The sequence below is a fragment of the Miscanthus floridulus genome, chromosome 18, assembly GCF_019320115.1.
Source record: "Miscanthus floridulus cultivar M001 chromosome 18, ASM1932011v1, whole genome shotgun sequence".
NCBI lineage: Eukaryota > Viridiplantae > Streptophyta > Magnoliopsida > Poales > Poaceae > Miscanthus > Miscanthus floridulus.
The window spans coordinates 31,315,315-31,336,003 of record NC_089597.1 but is presented as its reverse complement, the minus strand read 5'-3'; the positions used below and the strand labels follow the sequence as shown (position 1 = coordinate 31,336,003).

The window sequence follows — 20,689 nt, the reverse complement described above, 5'->3', positions numbered from 1 at the left end:
TAAAGAGCCATTCTCGTTTTCTATCTTTGGTTAGCGAAAAATCCGGAATAAAAGATTGCTATATATGGATAACCAAATAAGAAGCTATTGGAGGGTATTTTTTCACCAGAGTCTCTATTCCTAAGAATTAGCAAGGATATGGAGAGTCGTTTGGAGTTACTCTTAAATGGTTGATGGAGATATGATAATGAACATGTTGTTTTCAGTCTTAGTGAGTACTTGCATCTCTCATCATTCCTACTCAACTCTAGACGTCCTCTCCCTCCACACACCACCTCTCTTTTTTTTTCTTTTGTCTGCCTTTAACATTAAAGGCATTGCCCTTCGCTACACTGCATGTAATGACTCGAAAATTCAACCCTATTGAAAATATTTAAACCATTTCATGTTAACCCTAAACCCGCCACTAATTTGATCCTGTGTGCTCCTTAAAGGAATCCAGGAGCCTAGTTAGCCACGTTAGTCATTGGCTCGCTTTCTTTAGCTACCGAGAAAGACAAGATGATGACTAATCATTTTAGAACACCGAATAGATTACTGTTGAAGTCTAATTTCTTCATAAAAAACTGTAAACTAGCCTCCGGTCCACGAAAGCAATAACAACTTTCTTAGAGATGATCTTAACAATTTCATATGTCAAAGCAATACACTGATCGATTATTTTAACATTCCAGTGGGGTGGGTGGATTCGCACACTCTGGCTCCCTATATACTCGACGTAAACCTCCATATGATTTTTTTTTTTTTTGCGAACCATATGAAAAAATTTCAATCTCTTGTCTCTTCTCATAACCTTGCACATATAGAGGGAGAAAAAAGAAAACCAAACGTGAACCTCCGCGTAAACCTCGACGGTCGACATCTCATCCGTACCGTTCCGTCGGCCGGGACGACTAACCAAACCAGCTACACGCGGCGCGGACGCGCACGCGCCTACGCCGCACCGGCTCGAATCTCCAAGCGCATCATGCGCCATTAAAAACCCCCTCCGAAAAAAAAAATCCCCACCCATTTGGCTCGGCTTTGCTTCCTCCCCTCGCACAGGGGAACGCGGCCGCCGATCCCCTCCCCTCCCCTTCCCGCCGACTGATCCCACCAAATCCGCGCCCGCGCAGTCCCCGATTCGATTGGCAAGCGCGATTGGCCGCTCCTGATCAGCGCCGCGGGATAGGGCTGGATTTGATTGGATTGGATCCCCAATTGTGTTGCCGCGTCCGTGCGTTCGGACGGGCGAGGGGGTTGCTTTAGGGTTTCGTCGGGTGCGGTCGCCGTGTAGGCGGTGGTAGGGTTTTGCCATGGCGGAGAAGGGTTGCCTCAAGCGGCTCCAGAAGGAGTACCACGCGCTCTGCAAGGTGAGCTCCGGTTGGATTGGGGTCGATTGGTGCGCGTTGCTTTGATTCGGCTTCGTCGTGGCTCGATTTCTAACGGCTGGATTTGGTTTGGCTGGATTGCAGGAGCCGCCGCCGCAGATCGTGGCTCGCCCGCTGCCCAACGACATATTGGAGTGGCGTGAGTAGCCTCCTCCGCTGACCCTGCTACTTGTAGATTCGATTCGTCGCCTTTTGGTTGGCTAATGTTTGCAGTGAACTGGGTGTGATTGGTTGATTGTGCTCAATTTTGTCGGAAGCGATGGTGTAGGCATAACGGTTTAGGCGTAACACGTTACATTCATGTTGGGTTAGCAATCATTTCATTCGGTTTTGGAAGTTTCTATATATGTGTGGTTGCTCCGTGCATTGCGTGATGTGCTCAGCTCATCAGCTCACTGCTTACGGTACCTGAGCAGTGCGTGCTGCCTAGCAATTATTGTTTAAAGTTCAATTTGTCGGATGTGAGCCTTAGTTCTGTATAGTGAGGTGAATTGAGTATACTGTTCGCTCATATAGACTAGCTCCTGGCAGTACTACACATTAGCAAGATTCAAATTCTACTGCATGTTGTGAGGGTCAATCATTGTGCATATAGAAAGTTCAGTGCCAAGAATTCTGAAAATAGGAAACAATTGTGTAACTGATTGTTGTTTTGTTTCAATCTTTCTATCAGAAAATAGACAATAGTGCATCAAGGTGTTTGCATGGCATGCTTGTGGTGCAATGTACATTTGATGCATTCGCTAGATATTTGTTCAACAATCATTTGGATATCTGGTTTAGTCGCACTATTGCCTTATCTAGTCATGTGAGAGATTGTGCTTGTTCTGCTTATGGTGCATGGCTCTGTGACGTCCATATGTTTGTTTATATTTATATTTGTTTCACCATCTAGTTTTTTTTTATTGGCATAACTATAATCGTCAAGTGCAACACAACAGAAATAGTCAGCACTGTACATGGTGTCAGATGGTGACTGCTAATTGTGTGCATCAACCTGTCTAATAGTAATAGATTATTACTTTGTTATTAGGCATTGCAGGTTCTTGTTGGGCTATTTATGACAAATTGAGCACCATTGATTGCTACTCATAGCCTTCAACTTGCCTCTTGGATGGCTGATGCAAGAAGTGTAGGTTTTAGTTAGTCTTTTACCTTGTATGCTTAAAGGAAAGGAATTAGAATAAATTATGTGATTGATAGATGTGTTCATGGAAGGGTTAAAGTTTTGTGTTATCAGTTAATATGATTTTCTAAATTTGATTTGATTGGTGCGATTTGATAGTAATAGATTAATAGACATTGTAGGGTCTTGGTGGGCTATCAATGACTAATTAGCACCATTGATTTCTATTAAAAGCCTGCAACTTGCCTCCTTGGATAGGTGATGCTAAAAGTGTATAGTTTTTAGTTAGTCATTTACCTTGTGTGCTTTATGGAAATCAATTATAGTAAACTATGTGATTGCTATATGTTGCGTTGGATTTGCGGTCATACAAGAAGGGATTGAGTTCGGAACGATGATATACGTGATTGATTAGGGGTAGCACCAATTGAAGAAAAGCTTGTCCAACACCGGTTGAGATGGTTTGGACATGTCCAACGGAGACCTCCAGGGGCACCGGTGCGTAGTGGAACCCTAAGCCAGGATAGTAACGTGAAGAGAGGCAGAGGAAGACCGAAGTTGACTTGGGTAGAGGCAATAAAAGGAGACTTGAAAGGATGGAATATACCCAAAGACTTGGCCTTAGATAGGAGTGCTTGGAAAACAGCTATTCACGTGCCTAAACCTTGATTGCTTCTGCTGGGTTTCAACTCTAGCCTACCCCAACTTGTTTGGGACTTAAAGGCTTTGTTGTTGTTGTTGTTGTTGTATGTGATTGCTATAGGTGTCTATGGAAAGGTTAGAAGTTTGTACTTCTTAGGTATTACACCTTCTCTGAATTTGATGGTTGCGATTTTAATAAGTGATGTATTTATCAGTGGCAACAGAATACCCCTGGCCCTGTATTTTTTGCCTCATGTATGCCTCGATGCTGAAGTGTCCTTACTCATTTGAAGCTTTGGTTTATAGTTACAATCCGTTTTATTCTTCAGATTGTATCTAGAAGGCTCTGTATTTGTCATGCTTATCTTAATGCAATACCAATTTTCTTGCTTTCTTTCAGTGCTATATTTGCCTGTTTGGTACTGACTTATGTGTTTTTCTTCTTTTAATGCCAGACTATGTACTTGAAGGAAGTAAAGGCACACCCTTTGAAGGTAAAGATCATACATATTATACCGCATTATCTACTACATCCAATTTTTGTTTTGTTGCTTATAATCTCTAACAATGTTTTTCATGTTTTTATTTCCCACCTGTAGGTGGATATTACTATGGGAAGCTCAAATTCCCACCGGATTATCCTTTTAAACCTCCAAGTATCTGGTGCGGAAACCTTTAATGTTGTTAATACATGATAAATGTTTGAGTTTTAATGGCATGTTGCTTCTTATTAAAGTGTAAAGATTGAAAACTGTAACTAGAAGATTTTTATTAGATGTAGATTAAAATGCTAATTCTTTGTTTCTGTTTCTAACTTATTTAATTGTTCAGCATGACAACCCCTAGCGGCAGGTTTGCGCCACACAAAAGAATATGCCTGTCAATGAGTGACTGTAAGTTCTGAACTTGTTTGCGGATCATACCTTTTGTTATTATTACGTCTGAAATAATGCTCGTTATTACAATGTTTTGCAGTTCATCCTGAATCTTGGAATCCAATGTGGTCTGTTGCAAGGTACGCACATACCGATAACTGGCTACATGGTTGTAATGTGTTTTTTGAAGCCATAGTGTACAATTTTTCAGCTACTGTACAATGTACAGACTAATTTCTGCTAGTCAAATCACTACTTTGTGGTAATCCGCAATCATTTCAACTTCTGTTGCCATGAGATGGGACAACTGAAATGATAGTCTCACTGTTAGTGCTCCATTAGTTATGCTGTTCCAGTGATCCTTCACTATCGAGCAGTCAGTATGCTTCAGTTTAAATTGTTTGTATTTTCTTTCCTTTGTTGGTCTGACATGTAAACCTTTATGCTGCAGCATTCTCACTGGGCTCCTGTCCTTCATGGTAAGTTGTTCCTTGCACCTCATTATGAGTTAGCCTTACCAAGAAAGAATGTCTAGGTCTAGTCATAATTTCTAGCACACATTAAATTTGGAAGATTAGTTATTGCTCCAGGCTAACAATTTAATGTTAGTTGCTCAACATTGCAGCAAGCAATTCTTGGCATTTCCCTTGCAAGAGCTCCCTTGTTTTAAGGTGTTTTCTCAATGTTGATAATTCTCATACTTGCAGATGGATGATGCACTGACAACTGGAAGCATCAAGACATCAAATGCAGAAAAGAGACGTTTAGCAAAAGCTTCCCTTGCCTACAATTGTGAGAGGTAGATGCATTTCTCTGCAGGCTATTTCATTCTGACCATTTTCTTTCTGTAGAATCACTACAAACTACCCCTTAAGGCAGTTAAAAAAACTACCCCTTAAGGAACAGAATGCACATTACCTTTTTTTTTTTAACGCAATGGCAGGAGCTATGCCTTTCAATTAAGTAAGAGAGAAAGAGAGTTTATGTACAAGCAACAGAGATAGGCTGCCCAAAACAAATAGGGAGGGGGAACAGAGCCACTCAAAAACAGCCAATGCACATTAGCTTCTGAACAAGTTGTGTAGTATGTATACTTCTACATGAAAGACCACACACAAAAAACTTCTACATGAAAGAAACAACTGAATTTTGGTCAGTATGCTGCATTTTCAAGTGTAAACATTGATTAATAAAACTGTTACGTTACTATCACTTCATCTGCAGCAAGTTATACTTGAAGTCATGTTCTAAATACCTTTTGTTCATCGTGGCAAGTCTGTGTGGCTCAATAATTTAATTGTTTCTCTTGCAGCAAAAACTGTCCACACTTCAGGAAACTTTTCCCAGAGTATGTTGAGAAGTACATTCTACAGCAACAATTGGAGAACACTGCTGCAGAGCCGGTGCCTCAGGAGAATCCTGCACCTGCTCCATCCCCTGCTGTCCAGCAAGCTCCGGTCGTTGCCAATAGGGCGCAGCCACTGGCGGAGGCGCGCCATGACAAGAACCAGAAGAAGGCGGTGCCCTTCTGGATGGTGCTGGTCATGTTTTCAGTTTTCGGTGCAGTGATGGCGTTGCCCCTAATGCAACTTTGACAATAATAAAGACAATGAGAAGGTGTGATACCGGGGTGTAATTTTGTATAGTTTTCCATTGGTTTGACTCAGTTGTCCCCTAGACTACCTACCACCTTGGGGTCATATTGATGAACCTGTGATGGTTCTGTAGAACCGTTCTCTCTTGACTAGTAGCGTCAGAAGTTCGTTCGTATTTTGCTTCTGTTTCCAAAATCGTATACTTATTATTTTTCTCTTGCCGTACCTCATATTTGCTATGTGTGCTGACTTCAGGTTCAGTTCATAATTTCACATTCTCTTTCCAAGTGCATGTGTTCTTTTGAATTTTACAGCATGGTAGAGATGCCTCAGCAAATGCATACCTTCTTACGTGAGTACACGGTGCGTATTGCATCCTCGTGCAAGCATATGGCAACATGACCCGGCAACCTGGTAACTCACTTAGGCACACTACAGGTAAAGCTCACTGAAATTGCAGTCCGCAACTCCACATCATCGCCTGGACCAGCGTACGGGCCTGTTTGTATCCACCTAGCTAAAATTTAGCTAGTTACAATTTCAAAGCTAAACTTTATTCAGCTAAAAATTCTCCTAGCTAAACTTTAGCTAGGTTGAAATAGCTAAGCTTTAGCTGCGCTGTTTGGATCCCTAGCAGCTAAATTTAGACGGTTAAAGTTTACTGGTGGATCCAAACAGGCTCTAAATCATTGTTTTTCCAACTAAAATTTGAATCTGCCAAATGAAGTAACAGATCATCATTAGCCCAATTCCATTACCACAGTCGCTCGAGCGTCTCCAACTCTAGCAGCCTGTTCGGTTGGCTGGTTCGTATTGTTACTGGTTCGTGAAGAAGTACTGCTGGCTGGTTCGTGTGAGAGAAAAATACTGTTCCGATTAAAAATTTACGATCGTTTACGACAAACCACAGTCAAACGAAGTGTTGGCCGTTGGCGCATACAGACGGAGCCGCTCGAGCAAGCCATCCTAGCTACTACTAACGTACGAGGACATACCGTGCAATGTATCATATTTATGGTTTCAATTTTTTTTGGTTTTTTTTCTCTTCTCTTTTTAATTTTTATACCAGTTATTTCTTACGTATATTTCTACTAATATGTTATGATATTAATTTGTACATCTAAGTTCTTGAATATAACTTATACGTCTAACTTTACATCTAAGTCATTCGTCAAATTAAATATCTAAGTTATCCATACTGACTTTATACATATTGTTGATGCAAAAGTGGATCTACAAACACAAAGGGCTAATACCCGAATCGATATCCAAAGCGTGCCAGTCGATTTGACCTGCTAATCGACAAGGATGAAGATACGAACACTTTGGTCCTGACAACAGCGATACGCCCGGAAGTCACGGCCAAGAGGTGCTCACGCGGAACTCGAGAATCGCCGAAGGTCGCACTGAAACGATGCAGCTCGCCGAATCAATGAGAACTCGTAAAAAAGGAAAAATATGCAAATTGACGAAGTCGCCGAAAAGTAAGTAGATGCAAATAGGAGTAAAAATTGGTTTTGATACTGATTGATCTATCTTCTTACATTACCCCTCACTCCATATTTATACCTTGATCTAAAGAGACACAACCGAACACAACCAGGACACCAAGCCCATATCTAAGGAAACACGTGACTCTTACATGAACCATACTCTAACAAATATAGAAAAGGAAATCAACTCCTATCTATTTCCCAGTCCGCCTTAATTACGATGAAAATCTCGCCATCTTCCTTCCCACCGGCATATCCCCTGTTTCATCGGCAGTAGTCTTCAAGTCTTCCTTCATCGGCATACTCACTGCTGCATCGGCAGTAATCTTCAAGCCTTCCTTCATCGTCATAGTCACTGTTGCATCGGCAGTAGTCTTCAAACCTCCCTTCATCGGCATCGACAATAACACCTCCAACCTCATCGGCAACGCCCGAGTCTAAACCAACCTTTCCATTGACCATCACCAGCTATCGGCAACCATCTTTACAAGCTGGCTTTCATCGGCTATCAAAGTACACAGTAACCTTCCCCTCGCCGATTAGTCCACTCCGATCATTATCACGTACAAAAAAACGGTGTCAACACATATAAATTTGTTCATCTAAATTTTGGCATAAGTTATAAGTTAAATATCTAAGTTATCCATACTGACTTTATACATATATAAGTTTTGGCATAAGTTATAAGTTAATTCCGTCTGCACTGGTGTGTTTTACGTGATGAGGTGAACAAAACCCCAATTCTGTTTCAGCGGCCGTTCACCCGATTCTACCGCGGCGAAAGATAGACCGCTACTGCACAGACTCGTAACTTCCATTTTCCGTGCCGTTCATTTCTGTCCTTTTCTTTACTCAGTTCTCAAATATATTTCCTCAATTCCATGACATGCAGATATTCATACACGCGGGTGTTTTTAGTGCATGCTGGTCGGATTTGTCGCGTGCCATGGCTGCACCTGTGAATGTTTCTTTTTCCTTTTGTTCCCTTTCTACCATTTTTTCTCTCTTTTTTGTTACATATTTATAAGTTATACCACATGGTTATTTCCATACATAGTTTCATATTTCTATTAATATGTTATGATATTAATTTTATATGTAAGTTCTTAAATATAACTTATACGTCCAACTTTACATCTAAGTCATTCAATAAGTTACATATCAAAGTTATGCAAACAGGTTATTATAATCTGTCTGTTCACTTATGCTGAAATTTAGCTTATGATGATGTTTATGCTGAAATGTTGTGAAAGAAAAACACTGTTTCATGGCTGAAAAGTAGCTCAAGCGAACAGAGCGAATATAAGATCAATGTTGACTTAAACAAGTTATAATAATATAAGTTATCAATGTTGACTTGAAAGTATAAGTTTGTTAATCTAACTTATGAGTTATACAAACCAGTTATTATAATATAAGTTATTAATGAAATTTGTACATAAAGTTTGCTAACCTAACTTATAAATCTATATTCTACGTGCATGTCATCTAGCTTACAAAAGTATATTTTATTTGACTACCATCACCGCAAAGCGCTTCGGACCACGTGAAAACTGAAACAGCGGCACGCACACGAGACAAGCTAATAAAGAAATCATGCAGGAATGATTTTTTTCCTAAAAAGAATGTTACGGAGATGTCGTTCACGATATTTTAATTAGATGATCGTTCGCAGAATAGTGTGACAGCATCATTAATTCTCTTGTGAAGTTCAGTAGATGTATTCCTTCCCGGTTTGTGATGATTCGGAAATGCAAGTACAAAGACTGAACTCCCGAGAGAGGAGAGAGAGTTTTCTGTATCAGAACGATTCATAATACCATCTTAGCCATATGGCAGCGTCGATATATACATAGTACACCCCTTACGGTAAAAGGATGAAATAATCTGAGAGCAGAAGCGCCTACAGCTCAGACTGACCTAGGTTTTCTTCCATGCCTCAACCAGGCTGCGGTAATGAAGCAACCAGTCGGCAGTCCCTTACTAAATGATAGAATATCCTAGCTTACGTTGACATCTGTATTGAAAATCAAGCTCTAGGAATAAAGCAATCTTCACCCTATCAAGTTTCTTTAGAGATCAGGCAAAAGGAATCATTTGCTGAGCTCAAACAGTGCTTCTCACAAGATAGAAGAATGTCAGCTCTCAGGTACTACCCAAGAAAGAAGTTTCTCCTCAACTTCTTCCCAGTTGTGAACCTTTGTCACCAGCGGATGCGATTCGTCAACTCCAGTTTTGCACCAAGGATATGAGTTATCGTAGTCAAATAGAAGGACCCTCATGCCATCATTAGCACACTCTAAAGCATATCTCGGGTTGTCATCAATTAGAACCTGAGCGCCAAAAGACCTACAATGAGTTATGCCACAGCAAATAAGTTAGCCTCAGCTCTAAAGAGAAGAGACAGCTATAGATGACTGCTTGTAACAGTAACAGTTAGCTGACGACACCAGGTTTGCATAAATCAGCTGAGGCATGTCTGCCCTAAAAATAATCTAAAACACAAATAAGAAACCACCAAGGTTGCCACAGTTTTTAACTAATAATGTGTTAGTGTGTCTTAAGTCATGATGCAATGCTGGTGAATGAGTTAGTATTATGAGCAGAAACAGCTACACGCCTACACCATTGGTGAATGAGTTAGTATTATGAGCAGAAAATGGTGTTCTTGCCCGTTACACATATGTGCAATTGTGATTTTGCCCTCGTTTTTCTAACTTTGTGATTTTGCCCTTAACTGTTCACAAGTCAACGCGATTTTGCCCCTGGTCAACGCGAATTTACCCATGTTTTTACCGTTGACCAGGGGCAAAATCGCGTTGACTTGTGAACAGTTAAGGGCAAAATCACAAAGTTAGAAAAACGAGGGCAAAATCACAATTACACATCAAAGTGGGGGCAAGAACACAAGAGCCCCAAGATTAATTGAGGTATGTTGCACCCTAAATAGTATTTAAAAAAACAAAAACAGGCAAACAGTTTTAACCATTGTTAGAGCATCTCCAGCACACACAATAACAGACACACCATCACCTTTTTTAGTCATCGTGCAGGAAATCAAGCCTCCAGCGGACTAGCCAATGGCCTCGCCATCTCTGTGTGACACGGTATTGGGCAAAGGTGGCCAGCCAAATTTGGCGGGTGGGCATGCTTTGCTATCCTCCAGTATGTGAGGCAGACAGCTAGGACTGGTGCTTATTCACATTCTTTGGCTTCAAGACTGCATTCCTTTCCCCCTCTTTCATAAATTAAAAATGTGACTATATCAAGTTCCTGACATCACGTCCATTGTTTTTGGTTGATAGAATAAATAACAAAGAACCCATTCTAATTGGATTTAACTCAATCTCTTCTGGACTCTAAATTAAAATTCCTCAGAATTGACTGTTTTTATAAAGTATTTGAACTTAAATTGTACTGATCTAATTCTTAAAAATCAAGGAAAAAAATGCATCAATTCATGTCAACTTGAATACCAATAAAACATAGATCAACATGGTATGGAGAGCAAGATTTGGCTAGTCTGCTGGAGTTTGCTGAAATATGGAAAGGGAATCTTATGGAGTGGATCGAGAAACAATGATATGGAGGGAGGGATTTGGAGTGTTCTGGAGATGCTCTTATGCTTCAGTGCATGTTACTCTATGTTACCACTTATCAGTCACCTAAAATGATTGGGACACTATGTTCCCTCAGGCCTCAGTGTATTACCTGCAAATCTCTGATTTTGGCCTTGATGGACCTTCCAAAGCGAAATGATTCCCAAAATGGATCTGCTCAAATAAGCCTGGATAATACTTCTCGATCCATTCCAATGTGTGATTCTTAATTACATCCTGCCGAGATCTTTTAAAAGAAGGATATATTAGGCAAACTCGTATAATGAAAGGCAAATTGATTTGTCTCTTATATCAAATAAATGACTTACGTTACTACAGACAAGCTACAGAAAGAAGAAAGAGTTTGGAGAGCATCTCGAGCCCCCGGGATAGGATGAATACCATCTTGGAAGTAATGGGTTGTGAAGAACTCGTGGACAAGAAAATTAGCTGCAGAGTTTTAGACCAGTGCTTGATTTCATATGATGACTTGTATGTTTAAAACAATAGGTGTAATTCCAAATGAAACAAAGATAATAGCATAAACACACCTCTTTCTCGAGAACAGTTCCATATCTGCATAGAGTTTTGAAAAAAAAAGGATGTAAGAACCGCCTGGTGAACATTCAACTTGAAAAGCTCAAATGAAAATGTGACCAATCAAAATCACAAATTCCAGGAGTCAATCTTTTTAGGGGAGCCAGGACTTCATGTTCACCTTAAAGAACTCGTATACATGGTACTCTGATACTGAGTGATTCCATGAATAACGATCAGCGATAAATTTGTTCAGAGACGCAAGAAAGCTACCAAGAACTGCAAGCAAGATATACAGTAAAAGGTAGTGAGAAAAGGTCAACCATAATAAAGACAAAATTGGCGCTACTTCCTTGACCAGATGCAGATTTTTTTCAAGACTGTTCAAATGTTCGTTATTCAATTAATTATTTCTAGACTAAGGACCACGAAATCAACCACTAATAATACTAAAACAGTCAACGCATTCGACTACAAACACTACAAATGCACAGCTGACAATTTCAGATGAACAACTCTATGTCGTAATCATTTCACATGACAATTTCAGATGAACAACTCTATGTCGTAATCATTTCACATACCTTCATCCACATCAACAGCAACCACCATCTTAGCCGCCACAGCCTGCTCCGGGAACCCTAGCGGCTTCCCTCGCCGGCAGGCGCCATTCCCGTTGATGCTCTTGGCACTTGCGGCGGCCTCCTCCAGTGGCAGGAGCACCTCCGGATCGCGCATCAGCTGCCGCTGCGTGGTAAGCACCTGCGCCTTCATCCCCGCGGCCTCCCCGTCCACCCTCCTCCTGAACTCGCCGCCGCCGCCACCACCATCCTGCCAACCCAAGCACCCCCTCAAGCTGAGCGCGCTGGTCGGCGCGAACCTCCTCCCGGCTCCCAGATCAAGAAACACCGCCGTACCCGGCAGCGTCCTGCCACTCTCGCCGCCGCAGCGCGCGGTCGAGTGGGCGAACCTGCAGAGGCAGGCGCGGTTCGCGGCGGCCGCCGAGGGCGGCGGCGGAGGCATGGCAGGCCTGGGGTTCCAATTCCAATTCCACCCCAGAGGCGGAGGCCGGAGACGATCCAACAGCGACCGCACGGCTCCGCGGCTTAGCATGTCGACACAAGCATTCCTTCCCCAGGCAGCCTAACAAACCTGCACGCCTCGTATTCGGCAAATCAGATTCGTCGCAACCAACGCAATCGAGAAGAATGAAAGGGCAGATCGCAATAACCGACGGAATCGCTTGCCTGAACACGCGAGAGATGAGGGGTGAGGATCGGGACGAATCGAATGCCCCGGTGAGGTCGGAGGTCGGCGCCTCAGTCCTCACACCGGTCCCGTGATCTGGGGCATCTCTTTCAAGCGAGATCGCAGGTCGCGGCGAGGGAAAACCTCGTGAAATTCGTGGGGAAATTCTGGGGCATATACGAAACGGAGATGGCAAGGCGGATTTCTTGGTCGCCTCTAGTGTTTCTTTTTTCGCGCTCTTGCTGTTTGATTTGTGGGATTTGTGAGCCAAAAAAAAAACGTGGTCTGAGGAATTTGTGTGCGATTTTTTTTTAGGTGTACATCAGTGACGGTGGTGGTGGGCTCGCTTCTTTTTCGGGAAGGGGAGCCGTACTCATAGGTTTCTGGCGTTTTGCACGAGTCCATACTGTTGCGAGTATTACTGCTAGTGCTAGGACAAGCATGTCTTTAAAAAAGGTTTTTTTTATGAAAGCCATTACCATTCTTTGAAGCTGAACAAATACCATTATAATTCGAATATTCTGAAATATGCCATTATAATTCTGGGTGTTGCTGATACTTGCCATTTTCTACGTATGTAAACAGCTCGAGCCCACTGTCAGGTCGAGGAAGGCGTACGTAACTTTCGTATGGACATCGATGCCCTTGCTTGCGTGTTACAAGCCGCCGCAGCTCTCTCTCCCGTTCATTCCATCCCCCACCCGTGCTCCTCTCCATCTTCCTCTTCCTCTGTTACCTAAGAACCCTAACCCTAGACTGTAGCCGCCGCCGGAGACCTGAGGAGCTGCGACGGCGCCCTGCAGAGCAGCGGCTGGAGGTGTCACGTTTGTGACCGACGCATCCACCAGAGGAGATGCAGGACCCATGAAGACGACGGGCGAGGTCTTCCTGCATCTGCGCCATAGTGCTACGGTGGAGATGGAGGACTGCAATAGCAGGTAATGGGGGTGTTCGGCTGGTCACTTTTGGAACTTATTTCGGCTGATTTCGGCTGATTCAATAGTGTTCTGTGAGAGAGAATAAGCTAAAACAAGCTGAAAGTAGTACAACCGAACAGGTTGTGCGCGTCCCCTGTTATCAATTTGAGCACATAGTGTAGTTGACTTGTGCTTGCCTATTTACACCTCGATTTAGGACTCGATTTGATTGTTGGTAGGAATGGTATGTTCACGGTAGGGGTTAAAGTCTACGGTTTTGCTACGAAAGACTCAGATGGGAGGAAATCATACACTAAAGGCACTGTGATTAAGTGGGATGTGGAGTTTGGGTCTTTAACGCTTGAACTTTTGGTGTGAACTATTGCAAATGAATTGAATGTGCCCTCTAACCAGTTACCCACAGTGTGGTTCTTTGATAAAAAGACTGCATGAGGATGTCAGATTAATTAGTGAAATTCAGATGGTTGATGTCTTTGAAATGTACAAGGAAGAGATGGGTTGTCAGCTTGTAGTGGGATTGTTGGATAATGATGCTGAGTTTGATGACCTACGGCCTTTGTGTACAATTCCTCCTGAGGGGTTAGATTTGAGATACCCAACAATGATTTTCCCATTGCTGATGAACAAAATAGGGTTACTACTAACAATCCAGAGACTCCTGAACCCAGTACTGCTGCTGCTAACAATCTAGAAGCATATACTGATTTAGAGCCTGAACAAGGTGATGATGTTGATGTAGAGCCTGAGAGGGAGCCTGATATCTTTGATAATCCTGAAGAATATGTTGGAGTTGATGATGAACAAATCTATATTTCAGTTGCTAATGCACAACAAGCTGCTAATGCACAGCCAGTTAACAATGCTTATGATTCTATTGATGCTCACCCATATGATGAAAATGCTTTTGCTGTTAATGATGAAGTTGATGATGCAGACCCTCTTGAGGTGCATGTACTCCATGATCTTGAGAATCCAAACATAGTGAAGGGGGCACTGTTTCCTAATATCATTGCACTCAAGAAAGCAATTAGGCACCATGCAGTGAAGAGTGGTTTTGAGTTTGCTGGGCTCAAAACAGACAAGACCAGGTTCATAGCTCACTGTGTTGCCGAGGGTTGTCCGTGGCACATACATGCATCAACTATTTTTGATAAAAAAAATAATAAAGGTAATGTGTTGAACTGCTGCTGTTTATGACCTATTTATGACCTTTTTTTGACATGCTAATGACCTGTTTGACATGTTTGTGCAGATAAAAGTGCTTCCTGCACAGCACAATTATCCTACCACCAAGCTTAGAGAAGGAAAGATGGCAAGACAGGGCTGGTGTGCAGACAGGCTAGCAGACTGGGTGAAAAAGAATCTAAATAAGGGCCCAACGGATGCCAAAGACAAATTGGAGGGTGACTATAGAATTAAGTTGAAGTACTTCAAAGCTTGGTCAGGTTTGCAGGTTGCTCTAGAGCAAATTCATGGGTCTTATGAGGAAAGTTTTCAACTTTTATTCAATTGGGCTGCACAGGTTGAAATAAGTTCTCCTGGTAGCATTGTAGAAATAGAATTAGAGACAATAGGTGAACAAAAAAGGTTCAGAAGGATATTTGTTGCTCTAAAGCTATGCATTGATGGGTTCTTAGTTGGTTGCAGACCATTTATTGGTTTAGATGCTTCTAATTTGAATGGGAGGTATCTTGGGCAGTTGGTTTCGGCTACTGGGGTTGATGGCCATAATTGGTTGTACCATATTGCTTATGGTGTTTTCAACACAGAGACTGAAGATAACTGGAAGTGGTTCACGCAGAATTTGCACAGATCTATAGGGGACCCTCCAGGATTGGTGATTTTTTCAGATGCTTGTAAAGGCCTAGAAAAAGCTGTGGGAGCTATCTTCCCACATGCTGAGAACAGGGAGTGCACGAGGCACTTGTACCAAAACTTCATGAAGCACTACTCAGGCGATGTGTTCACTGACCATTATATCCTACTGCAAGGAGCTACACAAAAGGCATGTTCAGGTGGCACATCAAGAAATTTTTTTGAGTTTGCTCCTGATGCAATTGAGTACCTTGAGGAACACCATTCTAGGATTTGGTACAGATGTGCCTTCTCAGAGCTTAGCAAGTGTGATTACCTAACTAACAATGTGTCAGAGAGTTTCAATGCACATATTAAAAAGTTGAAGGGACTTCACCTCCATGAGTTGGTTGACAGGCTGAAGGAGACCATAATGGAGAAGAGGTACATTAGGAAGAAGATTGCAAGGCAGTGGGAGGATGGCATCCTCCCAGGTGTACTCAAGGATCTCAATGCCATTAGCAAAATTTTGAAAGTAGTCAAGGTTGCAACCTATGATGATGGCATTGTAGAGGTCACAATATTAGATGACTGGAACAACCAGAAAAGGCACACAATGGATCTTGAAAACCACAAGTGTTCCTATAGGGAATGGCAAATAACTGGTAAGCCTTGCCAGCACGCCCTGGCATGGATTTGCTCTAACAGAGGAGTCCAAATCTCTGGCTATGTCCATGAGTATTACTATGTTGTAAAATTTAGAGCTGCATATGGACAGTGAGTGGAACCTATAATAGACAGGTCCCAGTGGCCTCATTTTGAGCTGGGATTTAAAGTTTTCCCACCATTACTTGGAAGAAGACCAGGCAGGCCTAAAGTGGTAAGGATAAGAGGTTGCTTGGAAAAAAACAGTACAAAGAAGAAAGTGAAATATCGAAGGTGTGGAGATTTTGGACACTTTGCCAAGACATGCAAGGAACCTGAGATGGGATCGGATGGCCAACCTGCTGTTGCTTTGAATAAAAGGTATGAAAATAAGTATAGAAAAATAATTTTGATCTGTTCACTACATACTGGTATGAAAATAAATAATTTTGAACTTATTTTGCAGGAAAAGGCCAGTTGAAGAAGCTAGACCATCTCAAGTAAACAAGAAGAAGAAGGCACCTAAGAAAAAGAAGACACCTAAGAAGAAGACACCAGTTAAGAAGAAATTGAAGAAAAATGCAGCAGCTCCACCTGCACAGGTTGTTAGAAGCCTGTTTGATATGATAAATGATGGACAGTAATGAAGCTACAACTTATGTTGTGTGTAATGGCAAATGGCCTTCATGGCCTATGAACTTGATATGTAATGGCATTCATGGCCTGTTAGAAACCTGCAACTTTTTTTGTGACTTAGGATATGTGGCCTACATGGCCTGGGAACCTGAACCTGTTATGTGATTGCCTAAATGACAACTTGATTGTGTGAATGGCCTATATGGCCTTTGAACCTGAACCTGATCTGTAATGGCTAAATGACATTTGAACCTGATCTGTAATGGCCTAAATGGCATTTGAACCTGATCTGTAAAACGATAGCTGCCGCCTTTACCAACTGTAGTCCCACACCTGTTCTCAAAGACACCCTTTGAATAGATTTACCTGGGGTATGTTCACTAACTAGATTTATTATTTAACACATTTAGGTGGACATTTTCATGCCGTGCTATTCTTTGAATTGCATTGCGGCTGAAGTTTTGATATATTATTATCTATAATTATCCAATAGGAAACAAGAAAAGTTTAGTTGACGCAATGGGCAGTGGAATCAGTCTAAGAGAAAAGATTTTACGTATGTACATGAGCACCTACAAAGCCTCTTTGTTTCAGCTGTTCACTTCCACGTACCAGCAACAACCACACCAATCATGACACCTACAAAGCCTACAAAGACAGCGGCTACAAAAGAAGAATCAAGCACAATCTGCATGTTCTTGTTGTCGACTTTAGGCTTCACTGCAGGCATGTTCTTGTTGTCGACTTCAGGCTTCATTGCAGGCATCATCTCAACATGTAGCATCTTTATTTTTCAAACCTCTTTTATAACACTATCCAGTGTTTGCTTCACTAGTTCCAATTCTTCCTTCAAATCGACGCAACAAACACCAGCTGCATCCTTCACTAACTGCACCCTCTGTTCCTATGCTTCCAAGGCCATATACTCCTTCTCAGAGCGGATGTATGGGCAGGTACTATCATCATCCTACAATCAAAACAAAGGACATAAATCAGAGATGAATCAACACACAGCGAGCACAACAATATAAAAAATCATAACCTTGATGTTGTACAGGCACTTGAGGTACCACTCGCCCTTTGTCGCCGGTTGCTTGCTCTAGATGCGGACCAAAGCAACATGGCAAAAGGGGCACTCCCTTCTATCGCTGGCCGTCGAGCTCGAGCCACTGGAAGTTGTCTTCAAGGTGCTGCGACTCCACTTCCCGGCCATGGCTTCAAAGTTGGGCGCCGCCATCGAACTGAGCCTCAAGAGCAACAGATGCCGCAGATCTCAGGTGGCCATGCTAGACTGCTTCGCCATGGGCTGCGACGTCGGCTCAGGCGGGGGGATGGATGCTGGCTAGATTCTAGGGTTAGGATTCTTGGAGGAGGGGAACAGAGAAGGATGAGCGCGGGTGTGTAATGGAGTCGGACATGAGACGAAGACCGAGAGGGCCATGGCGGCTTCTAACGCTAACAGGCAGGGGCATCGATGTCTATACGAAAGTCACGTATGCCTTCCTCGACCTGACAGTGGGTCCGAGCTGTTCACATACGTAGAAAATGACAAGCACCAGCAACACCAAGAATTATAATGGCATGTTTCAGAATACCCGAATTGTAATGACATTTCTCCAACTTCGAAGAATTGTAATGGCTTCGATTAAAAAACCCTTTAAAAAAGGCATGATTTTTTACTAAAGAAGTGCATGCCTAATCATGCCGGTCGTGAGTATTACTAGAGAGCACAATGGAAGGGTAAAAGAAAACATGTTTTACTTATGGATATCTTTTGCGTGCAGGGATAAAGAAACCGTGTTTTACTTGTGATTTGGTCATACTTGTTTTACTTAAGGGTTAGGGCTTAAGTAAAACATGTATGAATAGATCATAAATAAAATTAAAAAAAATAGAAATAATTTGGTTATACTTGATTTACTTAGGGCCTGAGCCCAGCGGCGTGTGTCCCATGAGTCATCTCCTTCCTCTTCTTTCTTCCCCAAACCAAATAGGCATGGGGATGGTAGCGAGAGGTCGATTCGGCCAAGGAAGGATTTTGTCGGTGACATTGGATGGGACCACGAGCTTTACCACTCACGAACGCAAAGGGCAGAGGGCACAGACGGACTCAGTAGAGCTCATTTAGAGCCACATGGGTGAAGCACAAGGCGAGAAACAATGGTGGTAATAGGAGCTTGGTGACTAGTAATGGTGGTGGCGAGCATGGGAACAGAGATAGAGCAGAGGCACCTATGCTAGACTTGAGGGAGTATCAGGTCAGTGGTGAACCATTTCAAAAGTTTATGAACCCGAAAGTTGAATATAAAGGCTAAATGAAGGGGTGTGGACTCGCGGTAAATCTTTTAAAATGTTTATGGTTTCAAAAATCAACTTTTAGAGTTGATGGACCTAATCAAAACATCTGCATAAGCTTATGCATTGAACTATATTTTGGCATGACCAAGCGTAGTATAGGGATGAGGAATATCCTCGTCGGCATCCCTCAAATTTCACAGCCCTCGTAGCCTTCTCAATGAGTCAGCATTTTGTCACAACACGTGAGCATTTTTGAGTTTTGAGTCGAGAACGAGAAGCGATTTTGTTATTGTACGCTGGATGACTGGCCGCAGAGAAGATCCACCAAATCAGTCTTGTACCTAATTATTAATCGATAGGAAAAGACGGGGTTAGGAGTCCACATTGACTGACTGCGACGAGCTGCGATAACGAGTAGGTTAACACAGTATATTTTCCAAAAGGTAAACGGAATGCCGTGCGCAGAACAAGATCGTCGAAAATTAGCATAAACCTGCAAACTAAGAGTCATTGTCACTGATTTTCTTATATATATCTACAAAAATTAGTTCCCCGCCAAAAAATATGACTACGTTTAGAATTTTTCCATGGATTCAAAGTGGGTGGCAAATAGATCTAATACGGTCTTTATTAGACTATAGTCCCAGCGTGTGATCTGTGTGTGTGATCCGTGTGGCAATGGTGTTTCCATTGCATGTCTCCGTGCTATTTAAATGGAAATGCACACTCTATCATTTTTATTAATCCGCTGAATGGAATGCCATCCATTCATCTAGCCAATCTGGATTGAAAACTCAAATGTTATTGAAGGTGTAATAATTTTTTGAACTCTATAAACGTACTAAGGGAGTAGCAAATCATTGGCAACTTCTGCATGCAATAAATATTGTTTTATTACGGTGCCCACGTCCGTCCCTTCCGTTGCGCCTGCCGAACAAGGAAATGAGACGAGAGACCTCCCCTGCTCCGCTATGCTCCACCGTCAACGGTCACCGTCCGTCTATCATCCGATCCTTGGCGTTCCCTTCCTCTCCTTCACCAAAACCCTACCGCTACCACCTCCACCACTCAAGCGCCCCCCCCCCAACACCCATCGGACCTCCCTTGGCGCTGCTCCTGCTCCGTGCCTAACGACGCGAGCACCAACGTGCCCACATGTGGGGACCGCTTCCTCGACCATCAGCTGGCCACCGAGGGCGCCACGTGCATTCTCGCGCCCGACAACGCCAACAGGCGCCGCAGGCTCAAGGAGAAGCGCCGGGCCCTGACGCGGAAGCCCTCCGGCCTCGCCTCCTGCTACGGTTGTAGATGGCGAAGGAGGCCGCACCGGGATGCATCGCATGTTGCAAGCGTATGTTTCAAGTGTTTCATCTGTTTTCAAATGTATGTTGCAAGTGTTTTATATGGGTGTTGCAAAAGTAGATCGGGATGTTGCATATATTGCAATGGTTGTACACGTATGTTGCAACACACGTCTGTTCCCAATGTTTCATCTGTTTTCCAGATGTATGTTACAAGTGTGTTTATCTGTATGTTGTATATGTTATACACATATGTTGCAAGTGTTTTATTTAGATGTTGCGTATGTTTACAATGATTTTCAAGTGTTTTCAGTTTTTTCTACGAGTGTTTGTGACCTGCCTGCTGCAACTGCTGAAAGGGGCACGATGGATCGGGCGAGACGCGGACGCCACGTGGGGTTAAGCGGTACGCGACGTACGGACGCTTACCATTGATGAAAGAAAAAAAAGAGAGTACAATAGTCCATCTCCATAAACTGCTTGCAAACCCGTGCACCAATTTGGGCCTTTATCAGGAATCCCAAGCGACCCGTCTACTACGACTACGGGGCTGACTGGCCGAGCGCGCCCCCACATGGCCGAGTTCCCCGCG

At 42.8% G+C, this 20,689-nt stretch overlaps 3 protein-coding genes across 4 annotated transcripts; 2 read left to right on the top strand and 1 right to left on the bottom strand.

Annotated features, from left to right (window-relative positions):
- The first annotated feature begins 992 nt into the window (after nucleotides 1-992).
- LOC136520655 (ubiquitin-conjugating enzyme E2 34-like) lies at nucleotides 993-5,821 on the top strand. The gene is made up of 9 exons (XM_066514255.1): nucleotides 993-1,352; nucleotides 1,455-1,509; nucleotides 3,594-3,632; nucleotides 3,738-3,801; nucleotides 3,970-4,031; nucleotides 4,114-4,153; nucleotides 4,465-4,492; nucleotides 4,721-4,812; nucleotides 5,326-5,821. The coding sequence occupies exons 1-9, from the start codon at nucleotides 1,296-1,298 to the stop codon at nucleotides 5,606-5,608; spliced, it is 720 nt and encodes a 239-aa protein (XP_066370352.1). The 5' UTR covers nucleotides 993-1,295; the 3' UTR covers nucleotides 5,609-5,821.
- A 3,036-nt stretch (nucleotides 5,822-8,857) lies between these two features.
- Nucleotides 8,858-12,801, bottom strand: LOC136520992 (uncharacterized). Of its 2 annotated transcripts, XR_010775467.1 has the most exons (8): nucleotides 12,485-12,801; nucleotides 11,822-12,389; nucleotides 11,419-11,516; nucleotides 11,252-11,276; nucleotides 11,030-11,150; nucleotides 10,813-10,947; nucleotides 10,135-10,339; nucleotides 9,311-9,450 (listed from the first exon to the last, which is right to left on the bottom strand). XR_010775467.1 is itself a non-coding variant. In XM_066514709.1 (7 exons), the coding sequence occupies exons 2-7, from the start codon at nucleotides 12,348-12,350 to the stop codon at nucleotides 9,240-9,242; spliced, it is 1,119 nt and encodes a 372-aa protein (XP_066370806.1). In that variant the 5' UTR covers nucleotides 12,351-12,389; nucleotides 12,485-12,792; the 3' UTR covers nucleotides 8,858-9,239. The 2 variants fall into 2 exon arrangements, 1 of the variants encoding a protein (XP_066370806.1); XM_066514709.1 differs by lacking the exon at nucleotides 10,135-10,339 and having other exon boundaries at nucleotides 8,858-9,450; nucleotides 12,485-12,792.
- A 548-nt stretch (nucleotides 12,802-13,349) lies between these two features.
- On the top strand, nucleotides 13,350-16,506 carry LOC136523604 (uncharacterized). The gene is made up of 6 exons (XM_066517230.1): nucleotides 13,350-13,423; nucleotides 13,817-14,002; nucleotides 14,056-14,527; nucleotides 14,676-15,994; nucleotides 16,130-16,243; nucleotides 16,329-16,506. The coding sequence occupies exons 1-6, from the start codon at nucleotides 13,350-13,352 to the stop codon at nucleotides 16,504-16,506; spliced, it is 2,343 nt and encodes a 780-aa protein (XP_066373327.1).
- Nucleotides 16,507-20,689: the final 4,183 nt, after the last annotated feature.

Bases quoted from the DNA above. Each gene is read 5' to 3' on its own strand.
- LOC136520655 (XM_066514255.1), top strand. From the start codon at position 1,296: ATGGCGGAGAAGGGTTGCCTCAAGCGGCTCCAGAAGGAGTACCACGCG. The intron at 1,510-3,593 runs GTGAGTAGCCTC...TTTTAATGCCAG, and splicing joins CAACGACATATTGGAGTGGC to ACTATGTACTTGAAGGAAGT. The intron at 4,813-5,325 runs GTAGATGCATTT...TTTCTCTTGCAG, and splicing joins CTTGCCTACAATTGTGAGAG to CAAAAACTGTCCACACTTCA.
- LOC136520992 (XM_066514709.1), bottom strand. From the start codon at position 12,350: ATGCTAAGCCGCGGAGCCGTGCGGTCGCTGTTGGATCGTCTCCGGCCT. The intron at 11,517-11,821 runs GTATGTGAAATG...TCTTGCTTGCAG, and splicing joins TGCTGTTGATGTGGATGAAG to TTCTTGGTAGCTTTCTTGCG. The intron at 10,948-11,029 runs GTAAGTCATTTA...TTCTTTTAAAAG, and splicing joins TGTAGCTTGTCTGTAGTAAC to ATCTCGGCAGGATGTAATTA.
- LOC136523604 (XM_066517230.1), top strand. From the start codon at position 13,350: ATGAAGACGACGGGCGAGGTCTTCCTGCATCTGCGCCATAGTGCTACG. The intron at 13,424-13,816 runs GTAATGGGGGTG...CCCTCTAACCAG, and splicing joins ATGGAGGACTGCAATAGCAG to TTACCCACAGTGTGGTTCTT. The intron at 15,995-16,129 runs GTGAGTGGAACC...GGAAAAAAACAG, and splicing joins TTTAGAGCTGCATATGGACA to TACAAAGAAGAAAGTGAAAT.